This window comes from Pan troglodytes, chromosome 12 (genome assembly GCF_028858775.2).
Source record: "Pan troglodytes isolate AG18354 chromosome 12, NHGRI_mPanTro3-v2.0_pri, whole genome shotgun sequence".
NCBI classification, from domain to species: Eukaryota; Metazoa; Chordata; class Mammalia; order Primates; family Hominidae; genus Pan; species Pan troglodytes.
In genome coordinates this window covers 115803458-115821759 of record NC_072410.2, presented here as the reverse complement: position 1 = coordinate 115821759, position 18302 = coordinate 115803458, and the positions used below count along the sequence as shown (strand labels likewise).

At 44.8% G+C, this 18302-nt stretch overlaps 1 protein-coding gene across 20 annotated transcripts in view; it reads left to right on the top strand.

Moving 5' to 3' along the window:
- RNF144A (ring finger protein 144A) overlaps positions 1-18302 on the top strand; it is a 344436-nt gene that overhangs the window by 125642 nt on the left and 200492 nt on the right. For 6 of the 20 annotated variants that reach the window (XR_010149207.1, XR_010149206.1, XR_010149204.1 and 3 more), the window contains exon 9: positions 618-676. The exons of 8 other annotated variants lie outside the window; for them this stretch is intronic. Coding sequence is in view for 8 of the 12 variants with exons in the window: in XM_063789337.1 (XP_063645407.1) it covers positions 618-671 (54 nt within the window). In the remaining 4 variants the exon portion in view is untranslated. Of the gene's footprint in view, positions 1-617; positions 1231-1397; positions 2144-18302 lie in introns of those variants that run through there. 6 more of the 20 variants (XM_063789338.1, XM_063789340.1, XM_063789336.1 and 3 more) reach the window with 3 other exon arrangements.

Sequence of the window (18302 nt, the reverse complement as noted above, 5' to 3'; positions counted from 1 at the left end):
TCTATACCTCATGCGTTCATATGATGCTCAAGTCTGGAATAGGCAACTGGTTCCTTGTCCTGTGTTTAAGTTTTAAATCCATTCTTTATATCTACAGGTGCACATTAAGGGAGTGAATTTGTTAACTGGTGATTCATAGTGGGCACTGAAGACTCAATATATCTGCCCTCAAGGAGCTCTTAGTCTCAAGGGGTTGACAGATAAGTCAGTCAGTTATCATAAGAAGGTGTAATAAGTTCAATGGTAGACGCACGCTCAGCAGGCTTTGCGGGCACAGCACAGCCCTTCGGCCAGGCTGGAAGGTCAGGGAAAGCTGTCCAGAGGACACCATGTATGAGCTCGCTCTTGTAGACAAGTAGGAACTAGCCAAGCAAAACTGAGAAGTGTGTTCAAAGGAAGGGCCCAGTTCAACAAGCGCACGGAGTTTGGTCCAACTGGCGTGTCGGGGTTGGAGAGTTTCTCAAATGTCTGACCTTGTGGGGGCACAGTGTGCGGAACTCAGGAACTGGACCTTCATGATAAAGACTGTGTGGGAGGAGTGAGTTAGGGTCCTAGGGCTGCTGTCACAAAGGACCACACACCAGGGGTTACAACAACAGAGCTTTACTGTCTTCCAGGTCTGGAGGTTGGAAACTGAAGGTTCAGGTATCTGCAGGGCTGGAATCTTCTGAGAGCGGTAAGGAGGATGCCCGTGCTGCTCTGCAACTTCCTGGTACTGCTGGCAGTCCTGGGTGTTCCTTGGCTGGTAGATGCACCCCCAGTCTCTGCCTGCAGGTTCCCACGGCGTTCTCCCTGTGTGCACGCCTGTGGACACAGCTCCTTCATCTAAGGGCAAAGTCATATTGGATTAGAGCCTACCCCGATGACCTCATCTTCACTCGATCATCTGCAAAGACCCTATTTACAAATAAGGTCAAGTTCACAGGTTCTGGGGGTTAGGCTTCAACACTTTTTGTGGGAAACACAACTCACCTCCATAGGAGGGAGCACGGACTCTGAGTGGGCTGTCTGGCCCCAGGGAGGTCAACCAGAGAAGGTGGACGGGTACAGCAGGTGGCGGGGCTCCGTTGCCGGTGGTGCTGCCTCGGGTGCAGTCCAGAAGCAGTTCTTCCCTATGCTGGGTTGCACATCAATTCTTCAAGCGGGCCTGGAATGTAGGAATTGCCCCCCAGAAAACACTGCCAAAAAACAGTGATGGTTAAGCAAAATAAATCCATATTTCTGTGTCTACCTAGGTACATATATTTGTTTCTAAAAATTGAAAAAGAAATTTGCCAGCAAAGAGTCTTATCAACTCTCAGAGGAACCCAAATTACAGGGCATAGAAGGTGGGAATGGCACAGACTTTGATAGCATATGCTTATCTAGAAGGTATTCTAAACTTGACTTGTTTGCAGGAGGTACATGAGAGAATATAACTGCTGATGTGGCTCGACCACAAGACAGTGTCCATTACTCAGCTCAGCTCATCTCTGTCTATACCAGTGAGCAACTCAGCCATTTAAAAACAGCAATTGCTGCCCATGACCTGGTGTTGGCTACTCGCTCTTCTCTAGCTAAAGTCACCCAGGATGTGCATTTTCGGATGAAGCCAACATCAAATGGGGCCCAGAGCAGCAGGGTGGAGAGCTGCAGTGGCTGCTATAGCCAGGGAAGGCTGGAGCCACATCGCAGCAGGGTGACTTCCCATGCATTTGACTCAGCCTGGGAGCACCTGTTTCCTGTTTGAACATTGGGATAAAAAGTCTTGCACAGGATTTTTCTGAGGATAAATGAGGAAATGACAAGTAAAACATAGAGTACATTTTGGTGATAAAATATTAAGTTGCTCATGCAGTTCCACTGTGAATGTGGATGAGGCTCCCAACAAGGGTACCCACTCAGCACTCCTGCTTCAAGCACAGAAGGACGCTCTTCCCTCCTGTTTTCCTTGTAGGACCTGAGAAACGAACAGCTCACATCATGGCTCATGCTACCCAGGGGTGCAAGGAAGTGGTTGTGCTACAGCCTGTGGTTAATGCAAAGAAAAATGGAGTCAATATTTTCATATTGGAAAATCTGAATTTGCAGTATCAAAAGTCATTCACTTGTTCTCCTAGGCAACTGTCTGGGTCTTTTTAAAATATATTTTTATTTATTCTTATTTTTTCTCACTGACTTAACAGAATTCGTTCAGAACGTGAGTACACGTGATGTGTTTTTTACTGCACAAGAAAGATCCAACAAGGGGTAGTCTCTTCTCACTTCTCAGAATTTATCAGCTTATCACAACTTTTATGAAAAGCCCAAAATGCAAAAGGGAATAACGTTTCAAAAGCTTCTGACAGTTGGACTCCATGTTCCTTTTATCCAGGGGTTTAAGAAATTAACATTGTAAATAGGTTTTCATATTTGCCTGCTGTTATTGGACACATAGTGGTGACTTACTGAATGCTTGTCAGATAAAGGAATTAAACTCCTGTTGCTGGGTGTGTGTGTGTGCAAGAGCCTGTATGAAGTACATGTGTGAGTGTGCATGTGTGTCTGTGTGTGTGACTGTGTGTATGAATGTGTGTATTTGTAGTTTGGGAAGTGTATTAGTCCATTTTCATGCTGCTGATTAAGACATCTGAGACTGGGAAGAAAAAGAGGCTTAATTGGACTTACAGTTCCACATGGCGGGGGAGGCCTCAGAGTCATGGTGGCTTCTTAAATGGCAGTGGCAAGAGAAAAATGAGGAAGAAGCAAAAGCAGAAAGCCCTGATAAACCCATCACATCTCGTGAGACTTCTTCACTATCACAAGAATAGCGCGGGAAAGACCAGCCCCAGTGATTCAAGTACCTTCCCCAGGGTCCCTCTCACAACATGTGGGAATTCTGAGATATACAATTCAAGTTGAGATTTTGGTGGGGACACAGCCAAACCAGTCACTTGGGATGGTTCAGCTACAAAAAAGCCTTATGCTTGAACTGGAGGTGTAGACAGTCCAGAAGCAAAAGCCTCAACTGTAGTTGGAAGAAATCCCTATTGTGAGCTGAAAACCTCTTCTGAGCCAGGCATTTGCTCGCTGCTTTCCATGGGTTGTGTTTCATGCTCACAAAGCTGCGAGTCTTATCTTCATATCACTGGGGCTTGGAGAGGCCCATTTGCCACAAGTGACACCAAGGATAAGTGGCTGGTGAAGCTGGGAACCCAAGTCTGCCCTGCGGGGACCCAGTGTTCCTCCCACCACACATGGCTTCCCTGGGCCTCTTCCTGATTTACCCTGACTGGCACACAGAGACTGTCTCAGCCATGTGGGGTGGTTTCCTTTCTGTTCCTGGGATAGTTTAAATCCTGCATCTGAAGATCGCATCCCAGGAGAAGAAACCCAGTCCTGTCTATTTTCAAGCCAGCAAGATGAATGAGAAAAATGAGCTCAGGAAATCCTGAGGGGGAAATAGCTGCTCTCAGGCACACCCGTACGATCTCAGATGATTTCAGAGATTACAGGCAAAACATGGCTCATCTCCACCTTCAGATAATCGCATACACAAGGACCTTCCAGGGGATAAGCATCAGGTGGGAGATGGTGCCCATCGCAGGACAAACACTGCGCTTCCTGAATCAACATGTTGTTCACAGGAGAAACTATCAAAATCACCCTGGGACGTAAACTATTATTATCACAATTCTTCACTTTAGGCAAGAAAATTAAGGCTTAGAATCATTAAGAGTCTTGCCCTATAACAAACAACGAGCAGACCATGGGGCCCGGCCCAACCCCACAGCCAGTAGGAACACACCCAGGCAGGGTTCAGTAAGACACCCAAAGCCACGTGAAGGGCAAGGATGGGCCAACAGTGCCCAGAGGAGCCTCCCTGCAGAAAGGGTGTTAGGGAGGCTGCAGTAGGGGCCACGTTGCTTGGAATTAGGGGGTGACCACAGCATGGGGACCTTTCTAAGCTATGTTTCCTCGGCAGCAAAGTACTTCATAGGAAACGATCACCTTGGAAATTAACATTTCCACAATCTGAAACAGAATTAATCCAAGAGCCAAAATGACATTGAAAACTGCAGAGGTAAGTGCTGGTGAAGTCTACTCAACCTTCTGGAAGAGATTCACTTTCACCTAAAGCCAAGTATGAATGCACAGACAGCAGCTAAAACACAGCTGTCTTGGGTGCCACAGGCTCTTCATTGGATACCTACTTTGCAGAAACCCGTGGCAACTGAGAATGATAGAGATGCAAAGCCTCCTAGTCCCTTCCCCCCCGGGGGCTCAGGATGTGGTGGGATTTACAGTGTAGACAATTACTCTCCTATGAGAGGGTTTGTGGGGCCCTATAGGATCACAGAGGAGGAATGAATGGCTGCACCTGGAGGGAAGGCAGGGCCTGGGGAGGCTCCCTGTGCAAAGCTATCCCTCTGAGTTGAGGGTTGAAGGCTAAATAGTTTTCAGCGGGGGCTGTGGGGGGATGGGCTGGCCTTCCAGGCAGAGGAGGGTAAGGGACGAGAAACAGAGATATGAAGGTACTGCATTTTCAGAAACACTGTGCATAGTGGCTGAGCACAGTCAGTGCTCAACAAATGTTGCTTGAATGAGCAAATGATGCTTCCAAAATAACTAAGTCCAGGAATGAGGTGAAATTGGCTGTATATAAATTATTGATCAATGGTAAGAGCAATGAATGAGAAATGGCTGATTAGGTAACATCATTCACACTCAGGAGAGAAAACCTCTGGAGATTTTGTTTGCTGATTTCACCTGGCATACAAAATCCTGAAAAACGAGTCTCTTGGAATCCACAAAGGATGAAGAGGACAAAAATTCAACTGTGCTCAGCGATTTGAGATTTCAAAGACACGAAAATGAGGTTGCAGTCAGAGCGGATCTTTTTCTAATTTCTGCACAACTCTTAATACATTGTTGGTGCACAATGAATGTTAAATAATAATTTAATGTTTTTATTAATGACAAAGGAGGAATCAACATATTAATGAAACTTGCAGATGATACTAAACTGGGAGTTATTACAAACACCAATTAGGAGATGCAGACGATGAAGAGGGACCTAGGAAAGAAAGTTCCAACAAAGTGAGCTTCTGCCTTGCAAATACAAGCAAATGCACCTGCAAAAAATGTGTACTGTGGGAAGCTCAGAAGGCGAGGCTAACACAGGCTTACGAGGGAAAGCAGTCCAAATGCAATGGCTTTTGGAAATGCCAGGGGCAGGATGTGTGATGAAAGTCATAAGAAAAAGCACAATCTCCCTGGCTTTTTCAGTCAAAAATGCATTCAATACCAAGTTTCATTTGGTTGCACGTTGGAAGCTGGTCATTACTTTGAAGGAAGAACAGTTTGCCTTTCCCAGGAGATGAATTCATGATTGAGTAGGAGCTGGTTCCCTGTCCTCAGTTCGGGTCCTGATATGGTTTGGCTGTATCCCCACCCAAATCTCACCTTGAATTATAACAATCCCCACACGTCCAGGGTGGCGCCAGGTGGAGATAATTGAACCATGGTGGTGGTTTCCCCATATTGTTCTCGTGGTAGTGAATAAGTCTCAGGAGATCTTATGGTTTTATAAATGGGAGTTCCCCGACGCAAGCGCTCTTGCCTGCCGCCAAGTAAGACATGACTTTGCTCCTCCTTCACCTTCTGCCATGATTGTGGGTCCTCCCCAGCCATGTGGAACTGTGAGTCAGTTAAACCTTTTTTCCTTATAAATGCCTCAGCCTTGGGTATGTCTTTATTAGCAGAGTGAGAACAGACTAATGTAGGTCCTCTTCAGTCTCTCGTGGACACACCTGGGGCCTCCTAAAGTATCTTCTGCTCCCAGCCTCCTCCCTTCTCACCATTCTGTTCCTGGGGCATTCTCTGTTTCCATCTTGTGATGCTTCTGTTAAAAACCATTGAGAGGCTTCTGCTCCCTGTGTCGTTAAATCCAAATTCTTCACCATTGCCTATATTTCAGTAGCATAAATTCTCTCATATACCTTTAAGGGAATGTAGAGCAACAGTCTTTTGAAAGACAAGCAGATTCTTAGCTCCCTCACTGGCCTCCATGGGGAAGACTTAGGACTCTGTATACCAGCATTGGAAGGGAATGTCGAAGGGAACGGGGGCTCCCAAGGGAGGAAGTGCTGGAATCCCAGTGCTGTCAGGACCGCTCAGACCCCGTCTATATTTATAAACAAGGAGAAGCTCAGTGAGGCAGAATGCCTCGGGTGCAGTCTTGAAGCTAGTTCCTGGCAGGGCTTGGACTGAAGTTTAGATCCTCCCTTTTCTTCATCAGTGCCTTGGTACCACACCACACAGACCAATGCAAATGCACGGAGACATCACAGTCCAGTGCGGCAGGCCCGAAGGTGATGATCACACTCCACAGGTGGTAGCAGAGAGGAGCTCCACCCCCCGCAGGAGAAGTCAGAGCAAATTTCTGGAGGAGACGGAATTGGGGTCAGGGATGGAGAGAGCAGGGGGTTGCTCAGAGCACAGATTGGGAGGGAATGCCACCACACAAACACACCCATGCAAGTAAAGACACCCCAAGAGAGCTTGACAAACCTTCAGTGCAGAGCTGAGCTCCAGTAGGGTGAGGGGATTAGAGGTGGAGCAGGTGGACGGGGTAGAGCGGTAAGGGACAGAGGGGATGCACTTTTTAAGGTTTAAGCCAGGCTGGAGGATTTCAGGGTAAGGTTGGTGCTGACACAGTAAGATATGGGATTTGCCTACGCCACGGTAGCTGCATGTAGGGGAGCTTGGATGCAGAGGATGAGGGCCAGGACATGAGGTTAGGAAGCTGCCAAAAGGAGCAGCAAAGAGGAGATGGGGGTCTATGCCCAGCCTGTGGAGTGGAAAGTAACAAGTATCAGTAAAAAGACAGTTGAGGGCGGGCGCAGTGGCTCACGCCTGTAATCCCAGCACTTTGGGAGGCCAAGGCGGGTGGATGACCTGAGATCAGGAGTTTGAGACCAGCCTGGCCAACATGGTGAAACCTCATCTCTACTAAAGATACAAAAATTAGCTGGGCATGGCGGTGGGTGCCTGTAATCCCAGCTACTCGGGAGGCTGAGGCAGGAGAATCGCTTGAATCCAAGAGTGTGGCTCCCAGATGAAGATGTTCTGCCCTGGCTGCTCCACTCCGGTCTGGTCTGGCTGCTTCAACCACATGGGATCTTCCTGAGCTTAGTGCTGACTTCCAAGAGTATCAATGAATCCCCCAGTATTCAGAATAACCCAAGGACACCCTCACCCAGGTATGCCCAATTCTCACTCATATTACTCCTCCCTTAGTCCATCTTAATTAGAATGCCTAATTGGAAGTAACACAAATACCTCCAAAATGCCCTATTGCCTCTGTAGCTGTGCCCTGGAGAGAGGAACTCATAAGTTAACAGTCCGTGGTGTCACTCAGAAAGCTGGTGGTTTATACCTTGGCATCACCTCACCTCGATTCTGAACCAGAAAAAAAACAAAACTCTGGCCGTGGCAAACATGAGAAAAGGCTGAGATGATGAGAAACCTTTTTCCTTTCTTCTGTGGTGCTTCACTCCACCTGGGAGCTCACTGCCTAGCATCTAACATGAGGAGCCCCGGCACTTTTCATTTTCTAGTCCTCACAAAAGTGCTACAAATAAATATTATTTTGTGCCCATTTTATAGATCAGAAAACCTAAGTCTCAGTTAAGTTCACCTGCTCACAATGAAAATTAGTGACCCATGAAGCCAGAATATGAGCTGTCCTGTGGCCTCCAAGGATGGTTCTCTCCACTGAATCATTGTGTTGCCTAGTGCCTCTTCTGAAACAGGGCTCTGTAGAGGCAGCGAGGGGTCATTATTTTAAGAGAGGAGCTCAATGTGGTTTAGAAAATGTGTTCTGAGCCTCACCCATGCATGCATCCACCCAGGCTCCCCAGGGACTCTTGCAGTCTGTCCCCAGTCCTGTGTTTCAGAAGGGAAAACTCTGGCTGTGACCCCCATGCTGAGAGCATGTTTTAGGTTTCTGTTGTAACATGGGGTGGGGGGAATCACTCGTTTACTGAGGACTTTCCTGTTCTCTGGAAATGCTCAGCTTGTATATGAAACAGAAGGATTCCGGCACAGGAGCCCCCCTTTCCAACACACACACACACACCATTTGCATATGTAATATTTAGGCAAAGCTGGGAAGTTTCCTTTATTTCGCTTTACAATATTTATTTCATCATTTGTCTTCTTTCTCCTGCACTGCATTAAGTATCTCTTGAAAATGACTTCTGTGAAATACTTCCATATGCGTTTAAACTTCTACAACATAATTTTTCAGTTCTTAGTGAAATTGTGAAAGTCAGTTTAGATATTTGCAACTGGTGATAAATTATTTTATTTGATTCCCATGTTATTTTCTTCTCTGGCTGGTATATAATATAAGAGTTGGTAGGAATCGCAATAGGCATCTATCTACCGTTTCTAAAAATGTGGTTTTAGACCAGAAGCATAAGCATTGCCTGAGAATTAGTCGTAAATGTAGACTCTCAGCCCCACCTCAGACCGAGTCAGAACCTGGATTTTCAGAAGATCCCCAGGTGACCAGGATGCACATTATATTAGTTGTTTATTACTGTATAACAAATTAGAAAAAAACGTAGTACCTTTAAATATGTTTATCTCCCAGTTTCCAAGGGAGTTCTCTACTCAGGGTCTCACAAGGCTAAAAAGATGTCAGCTGGGCTGTGTTTTCATCTGGAGGCTCAATGGGGGAATTATCGGTTTTCAAGTTCTTTCCATTTGTTGGCAGAATTTATTTCATTCTGTGTGACTGTGATCTCAATTTTTTGTTGTCATCTGGAGGCCACCCTTGAGTGTTGGAGACTGCCTACAGTTCCATGCCATGTGGGTTTCCTTAACATGGATGCTTATTCATCAAATCAGCAAAGACAATTTATTTCTAGTGTATGATAGCAAGGTAAAGGACTATTTGTTTTTGTGTATATGTATACATTTGTAAGGTACATGGATATGCTTTGGTTAAGAATTAGGCTGAGCAGATACCCAGACCTGCCAGACTCAGCAGGATTGGTGCACAGGTGCACACCTCCACTTGTTATATAACCTGTTTGTGTAAGCTCATACTTGGCTTGGAGCCACTGTCATTTGAGAAAGATATAACTGCCCTGCCGATGCCATACAGGTGCTCTTGGGCATGGCTTGACATGGCTGTTGTGCAGGCACTGGTGCCCAGAGAGAGAACCAGAGCTTGTCCATCTTGTAGACAGACAGGAGCCAGTGCACAGCTCAGCATGGCATGGCATGGCATGGCATGGCACAGCATGGCTTGTGCTTGTGGCCAGAGAGAATCAGCTAAGCTGCTGACCCTGAAGGCAGGGGAGAGCCGGCTGCTGCTAACCCTGAAGGCAGGGGAGAGCCGGCTGCTGCTAACCCTGAAGGCAGGGGAGAGCCGGCTGCTGCTAACCCTGAAGGCAGGGGAGAGCCAGCTGCGCAGTTGCTTGTGGGAGTGGCCAGCTCAAGCAGCTGAGACAAGGCAGACAGTGTGAGAAAGCAGCTGATGAGAGAACAGTGTGAGAGAGCTGTTAATGAGAGACAGCCGCTGAATAAAACAACATTTCACCTGCCTACGGCCCCCCAAGTGTCCTTTCAGCCATCACCCACTACCCTGGACATAACATTCATATCATACATGCACACACATACATATACATACATATGTACATATACACAGAGATATATAATCATAGGAGTGACATCTTTGCCTTGGTGAGAAGTTGCAAGTCTTGCCCACACTCAGGTAAGGGAATTATATAGGGTATGGGACACAAGAGCTACCCTAGGATTTTTCTGTCATGCAAGTTAAAGTCTGAGAAATATTAGGCAAATCCAATCTGTTGCCAAATCTCTCATAGGTGCTAGTACCTAAAGCTTTGTGCCACGGTCTGAATGTATGTGTTCCCCCAAATTTATATGTTGGGACATAAGACTCACTGTGATAGTATCAAGGGCTCAAGGGAAGTAGCTAGCCCTTTTTGCCTTCCGTCTTTTCCACCATGAGAGGACCACAGCAAGGGGCACCATCTTGGAGGCAGAGAGCTGTCCTCACCAGAACCACAACTGCCAGTGCCTTGATCTTGGACTTCCCAGCCTCCAGAAATAAATTTCTGTTCTTATCAATTACCCAGTCTAAGGTATTTTGTTATAGCCGTACAAGCAGACTAAGACACTTTGCTTCTGTACCAATTTTCCTAAGTGACACACATTGGTTTCTTGCTCCCCTCATTTGATTTTTAACCACTGTCCCTAGCTCCTACACCACCGTTCCACCCAAACCTCTCCTGCTGAAGCCACTAGTGACTTCTCTGCCACCATGCCCTGCAGGTGCTTTACTCTTCCTGATGGCTTCTCATCAGCATTGACAGGCTGGAACCTCCTCTTTGAAATGCTCTCTCTTCCTTTACTGTCCTGTAGCTCTCACTCTCCCAGTTTCCTTCCCACCTTTCTGGCAATTTTTTTCTCAGACTGCTTTGTGCCTTCTCTTCTCTTCTAAGCTTTGCAAATGATGGAATTATTCAATCCTGAGCCTTGTAGCTCTTCTCAGTAAGCTTTCTTTTCCAGGCAATGCCCCCAACCTACCCAGCTGAAACTGTTTCTCTGAGCTGCAGTCTCACACACTGAATGGTTCATGCTCAGTATCGCATCTTGATTTGGTCTCAAAAGTTCTTAAAATTACACCTGCTCCCAAATTAATGTTTGAAACCATTATACCACCTTTAGCCTACTCCTTCCCTGCAGCTCCATAACTTAGTACTGACACCGCCATCCTCTCCACTGTTCCTTCTCAAAACCATTCTTGACACTGACCTTTTTAGCACTCACACATCTAATCTTTCACTAAGTTTTCAATTTTACCCCTAAATACCTCCCCAGCATGTTTATATCTTACCATTTGCATGGCCAGGAGAGTCTAAGCAAAGCCGTTACCCACTCCTGTGTAGGCTACTGCACAGGTGAGTCTGAAACCCCAGCAGGTACCATTTATTAAGTCTGCACTTTCCCAGACCAAACATTCACAGTTCCAAATTTCATTCATGCCTATGATTCTAAGTTGATTCTCAGGAATTAAACTGAAAATCCCAGGTTTTTTCTTACCAGTGGAGAATGGAGTTCACAAAAAGCATCCACGGAGCAAAACTAGCACTGTCCTGTGCAGGTCTCTAGGACTTCCCTCAGAGCAAGTGACTTTCCTTGTCACTTGCTTCCTCTCATTGTTTAGACCTTCCTACCCAGATGCTGGGTGAGCATGCACACTCTGTAACCTACTGACATCTAGTGAGGGTCCTTATGGAGCCTCTGCTCTGCCCAGTAACTAGTCAGAAGACTAGATAAAGGCTTTATTTCCTTCCCCAGCCCTAGCCCAGTGGTTTGCTGGGAATTTCTCACCCGTAAAACTGATTTTAGCATTAGAGTTAATGACTTTATTTCTCTGTGGTCTTGGTTCTCTTACAAATTGGGAAGCCTATAAAATGCACTAGCCAGGTGGAGGAGAGCCTCATGGTGGCCGTTCTGATCTTACTATACCCTTTCTGACATGCTCACTGTTGGTCTCCCTTCGAAGGTCTCTCTATGCCAGACTGAACTTGCTTCCTGTCACCCCACACCCATGGTAAGATGTGCCCTCTGTGCTTCCCTTACAACCTAACTTCTCCCATGCTACCATCAATTTCTCAGGCAACTGTGAACCTCCCTCCTTATCTTGGGACATGTCTCTCCTCTGCCACTTAGGACTGTTATAGACTGAATTGTGTCGTTCCTCCCTCCCCCCAAATTCATATGTCAATGCACTGATTTATCTTAAGTACTTCAGCCACACACCAACCATCCCTCCTCAGCCCAGCCACCATTCTCAATCCGAGGGTATCTTGGCTCTTAACTCTCTTCTAGGTCATTCCAGTTATGGTTCCTGCAGCACTGGCCCCATTCCACTTTTCGGGTTTTCAATATCCTCCCAACGGCATTTCCTGCTGCTGCCCTCAAGTGTTCCCTCCCCTGTGTTAGGGAATCCCCACTACACATTTTGGTCAGTCCTTGGGGCCCACACTTGATTCAAATTCCATGGTCTCCCCCCAGTTGTGGCCTTCTCTTCTCTTGCCTCAATACCTACTTTGGAGGCATCTCCTTGTGGCTTCCTTGTTTGTGTATCTCATGCGCCTGCTTCCATTGCAGTTAGGACAATATTAAATATGTGCACCAAAAACTCCCCGGCAGTCTGTCTGCCTGGAACAGCATTTCAGCCCCTCACCTTGTGGCTCTTAGTTCTGTGGAGCCTCCATCTGCTGAGGACCCTGATGTTCCTTGCCAGGGTCTGCTGGATCTCACCGCCAGGGGGTCCTGCCAGTCTGGTGTTTATCAGAGAAACTGCCCATACATCAACAGGAGGTGAGAAAGGATGCTTATGGGGATTATTATACAGCTTTAGTAGTGGAAAATTAGAGGTTTAAAGCTGTCATGCTCTGTTTCTGTGCCATACAGACCTTTCTATATACCATATACAACAGATTGAAACAATGAATTGCATTGTACTTATTTACAATAGATCCTAAGTTATTGATGATTAACCTGTTTTTCTAGGTAAAGTCTAGCCCAGCTCTATTGCAGCACCTGGTACCTCTTAGAGGCTCAATAAATACCTCCTGAGTGAGCGCTCTGTGGTCCATGCCAGATGCAAGGTTTAGGGACAGCTTAATGAGGAAGGACTTTCTAATCTGGAGGAAATTGGGGAGTCCCTTGGCAAGGGTGTAGCAGAGGCAGTAAGATGTTAGACAGTCAGGAGACCTGGGATGTCATCCTCAATTCATTTGCTAGCTAGATGCACTTGGAACTGCACTCCCTTCTCTGATTCTCAAGTTTTTTTAGTTTGCCAAATATTAAAGTTTAACTCCCATCTGATGGCTCTCTTGGATGGTATAAGAATAATGGATGAGGAAGCTACTATTTGCCTTTCATGCAGGAGAGAGGTTCCATTCATCATGTGGAGATTGGAGTTAAGATCTTACAATGCCTAACAATCCTGGAATTACCAAATTCTAGTTGCTGTGCATCAAATTGAATACATTTTAGATAGCCATACCATCGTCATAATTGCTTGGAGTGAATAGATAAAATTGAAAAACATCTTGGTATATTTTCTCATAGAAATCTGCCCAGGGATCAAATGTTAAGCAGGGATTTATTAGTGGGCACAATGTAGTCAGCAAAGAGGCCGGTAGTATTTTGAGAAGCTTCCTGGAGGAAGAGGAACTGGAACTAGGTGTTGAAGGGATGTTCAGGTTTAAACGATGGAGTAGAAGCGAAGAAGTTAATGAATATAGCACTTCTGACATGTGCCAGGTGCTTAATGTCATTTAATCCTCACAACATGAAAGAGGCAAAGATAACTATCTTCTTTTTAATGTAAGTACTGACAGTGTGCCAGGCAACAGATAAGTCAATATGATACCTGAGATAGCTGCCAGGGTAACACAGAGCTCTCTCTGAGGACCTAGGGACAGCTCCAAGAGCTGAGATATGAACAAAAAGTAGGAATTAGATCAGACATGAAGAAAGAGAAGGAAAGTAATGATCGAGAAAAGGGTGCCCCAAGCCACGAGGGTAACATGAGCTATGGCAGTTGGTTGTGAAACCACAGGAAGTGTATGGGGGAACTGAAAAAAAAAAAGTCATTATCAGAATGTTTTTAGCTTCTTATTCTGGAAAAAAATTGTTTAAACATAGAAATATCTAGAATAGTATAGAAAACTTCTACAAATTGAACATCATAACTATCATCAAATTGTGGCCATCAACTCTCCATCTATATCCATTCATTTTCTAGTCCTTATATTCTAAGGCAAATATCAGATATCTATGATTAATTTCTAAATATTTCTCTAGGTGTTTCTAAAGGATAAAAACTTTTTATTAAACATAGCTCTAATAATATCCCATCTAAAAGAGTTAACAATTTTTTATATCACACGTCTCTGGTTAGTGTCTAAATCTCCTCTATTATGTCAGAGATTTTTATATTGGTTGGTTTTCATCAGAATCCAATAAAGGTGAATATATTGCAGTTGGTAGACATATATAAATCTCTTTGACTCTATAGGTTTCTTCTCCTATTTTTGTCCTTGCAATGTTTTTGTTAAACAGTTTTTTTTCTACAGAGCACCCCACATTTTGCATTTTGCCGACCGTATACCTGTATGCTGTGATATGCTCCCCTTCTCCTGCATCACCTGTATGTATGCAGGTCATGGTAGTTACCTGGATGTATGTATAGCGGGTCTATCTAGAGGGGCATTTAAAGAACTTGGAGTGGGAGCTTTTTGACATGGATTGAGAGAGGGTGAGGTGAAAAACCTGTTTAAAAAAATACTGTGGATGGGCTGGGCACCGTGGCTCACGCCTGTAATCCCAGCACTTTGGGAGGCTGAGGCGGGCAGATCATGAGGTCAAGAGATCGAGACCATGCTGGCTAACACAGTGTAACCCCATCTCTACTAAAAATACAAAAAATTAGCCAGGCATGGTGGCGGGTGCCTGTAGTCCCAGCTACTTGGGACGCTGAGGCAGGAGTATGGCATGAACCTGGGAGATGGAGCTTCAGTGAGCTGAGATCATGCCACTGCACTCCAGCCTGGGTGACAGAGCGAGACTCTGCCTCAAAAAAAAAAACAAATGCTACTGTGGATGTATCAGAATAATACTGTAAAGGATTAACCAAAGGCTTCAGCTTTCAGTACATCCTGTTCTGTGCCATGCCCCGTGTTCCCCTCCCACCCACTTCCTGAGTCAGGCAGCAAGGGCATCTATGCTCATGTTGTCTGGTAGGGTTATTACATCAAACATACAGAGAGAAACAAAAGAGTCAAGTGTCAGCTTTCATGTTTTAGAAGAGACTTTTGATGAAGATGCAGAGTGACCAGTATAGAGAGAACCTTGGGGACCAGCTGGAGGCAGATAGCTCAAGCCACACCAGAAGCTCCAGGTGCCAGCAACCAGAGTCCGGCAGTTAAGGAGAAATCTCAATAAACTCTAATGATGACAGATGCTGAGCACTGAGAACCCAGCACTTTCCTTCTCAGTGCTTTGGTGCTGGACAACTTACACCAACTCAGAGGAGAAAGGGTGAGAGAGAAGCAATAAGCCAGCTGAAAATCCTTGATTTGCTTGCTTAACATGAATTACTTAAAATTTAATTTTCTTCTCTTGAGTAAAAGTGGCGCTGCAGGTAGAAAAATAAAGTTATGTTATTGTGGACATCTGAACCCACATAAGGGCTTGTTTGTGTAGCTGTTTATACTTACAGTCTTAAAATGCTATCATAGGAAAATAGCACATTCAACTTAATATTCCCCATCATGTCAGTGTCTTGAAACGTTATCCATGTTCTGGAAGTTTCAGCCATCAGAATGAATCTTCTAGAGTGAATCTACTGCTAAACATAGTTCAACTAATTGTGTCTCCTCTTTCTTCTTCATCTCCTCCTCTCACTTCTCTTCTTTGTTTCTCTTCTTTCTGCCCCTTCTCTTGGCACTTTCCTCAAAACATTTGAAAGTTGAAATAAGACATGATCCTGTTTTTTTTTTTTTTTTTCTTCCTAATCTAAGGTTTCCAGATGGATTAGGCTGGCGTTCTGCTTTCCCAGAAATATTTCCAGAGCTGAGAGGGGCAGGAAAGAGAGCACATGTGCTGTTCCAAGCTGTCTGTTGCCTCTGTGTGGCCATCTGTCATTTTCTTCAGGCACACGATGACCTGCAGGGCTGGTTCTTGCTTTTGTTACCTTCAAATCCTGAAGGATTCAGACAGACTAACATTCCAATGCCCTTTATAACCTTTCCCCCTGGCAAAACTTCAGCCAGAATAAACCAAAAATGAAATGGAGAGAAAGATCACTACATCTTTCTGGATCCCCAAATTTCCATTCCAGATTTAGGGCTGATGTTTCCAGCTCGTGGTCCCTAACCACATCGTTGTCACCCATGGTTTCCCAGACCACACCAGAGATGCGTAGCATTCCCTTACTCTCTTCTCACCTTCAAGAATTTATAACCTCCTCTGAGACCCACTCAGATGCCCCATCTTACATAGAGCCTTTCCTGTGCAGTCATCCACCTGACCCCACCACCCCTGCAACCCCTGCAGTCTTTTGTTTTTGTTATGCTCCAGTAGCATGTGGTCAGATCAGCATGCCGGCACTTGTGTTGAATTGCAAATACCTATGTATTCCTTTTTGGCATGTAGTTTCCTTGAGAGGAGATGGGACCTGAGTCTAATAGTTTGTTTTTCCTAGTTTCTAGTAGGTGGCACCAAATGATTTCTAGAAGGCTGGATGGAACCTATGGAATCAAAGGGAAATAAAGCAACATTTTGATGACCTGGGCTCTACTATGGTGGTGGCCCAAGTGTTTCTACTCTGCTCACCCCTGACATTTATGTGAGCTGTCCATGGATATAAAAAAGCTGCTATGATTTCAGACCTGAGCTTCACCATCAGGTCCAAATTAATTCCTGACGTCCAGGCAAAAGAGGAACATGGCACTCTGACAACTCACCCCAAACTCATTTGTGTAAATATTTTTACTGCACAGTTTTATGTCTCCGAGTTGGTTTCTGACTTCCAATGTCAGCACAGAGCTCTCATGGGAGCCTAGCATTCCCACCAGGCTTCAGCTGAATATTTATGAATGTTCCATAGTAGATATTTTCTATTGTTCCTGGAAGACTTTTATTATTTAGAGAGCAATTAATCATATTCTGAGGGAAAATGGAGGAGCCAAGTCACATGGCAAGGGTGATGATGTTTTTTTTTAATTCCAAGATGAGCAAAATCATCTCAGCTAAGGCTTTCTCAAAGATTTGCTTATTTCCCGTGTCTATCTGCACACATTTCTACGGGCCATGTTTCCATCACAAGCAGCCAGCTTAAAAATAGGGCTTAGGCAAGTCTTCTGCTGTCAGAATTGCTGACCCTTGGCACACCACTCTTTAGGGCCTATGATTTAGGCTGAATGCTGAGGCCTAGAACTACATCTTACATTTACTTTGGTAACGATGGCATTGCTTTTTAAATTACTCAACACAAGAATGAGAAATAGTTTTTAGAGGATAATATAAGGAGGGATGAATACTTTGTTGAGTGCTTATTATGTTCTTTAGATATATTATATGATAGACATTACCTATAATATATTGTATGTATTGTAAATAATATATGAGAGCATTTTTCCCATTTTACTCTGATACACAGAAAAGAGGTAAGAGATGATGTGTGAGTTTGTTATTGATAAGTAACTCATCATTCCAAAATCCAGTTGCTTAAAACACTGAGCATTTGTTATTGTCCATGAGTTGAGTGGTGACCTGGGCAGTTCTAATTTCAGCAGAGATAACTCAGCCACCTGTGACCAGCTCGGGGTGGGCTGGGTACCTGGTTCTGCTGATTGAGGCTGGGCACTCATTGTGTCTTGAGCTTTGCCTGGAACAATTGGACCAACTTGGCTCTGTTTCATGCAGTTTCTAATTAGGTTTGGCAGGAATTGTCTTCAGTGCAGCCTGAGCAGAGGTACGAGAAAGAGCAGAAAAATGCATGGTCTCTTGAGGTCTGGGCTTGAAACTTACATCTTAATTCTGCTGAGTTTTGTGTTGGCGGTGGTCGTGTTTTTGTTTTTGCTTTTTGCCAAAGGAAATCTCAAGACTGGTACAGAGTTAAAAATGAAGTACATTCTTCCTCTAGCTGGGAGTTCCTGCAAAGACCCATTGCAAAGGTTATGAATAACGGAGGTCATGTAATCAAGTACAGATGTGTTTTGAGAAATAGTGCTGGGTGCTAAAAAAAAAAAAAAAAGGAATAGAAAGAGGGCCTTCAATATCAATAGAGAAAGGTCACAAAAGACATTGCATCATAGTAGCGGGGACATTATAGCCCCAAGGTAAAATAAATTGATAATAGACAGTGAAGGAAGAGAGCCAGATAAAGTTTTCTCACCACTGATACTGGAGCAGGATGGACCAGAGGAAAGAAAGCAGAGACGTTTATCCAGCCTCTCTGAGTCCCTGAAAATGTGGAAGCAGAGTCTCTCCCCTGCCCAGGGAACTGGCTGATTGATCCTTAATCAGCTCAAATATTGAACTTCTGGTTCCTCTGCATGTTGGGATGCTCACATTACAAATTTGATAGTTTCCAGTGAGCACCAATGAACGCATCAATCCTCTCCTTTCTCTAGAAACTCTTCTTTTGGTGGAACAAAACATACAGTAAGAAGACAAAACAATAAAAATTTATTAGAAATATTTTTGACCTGAGT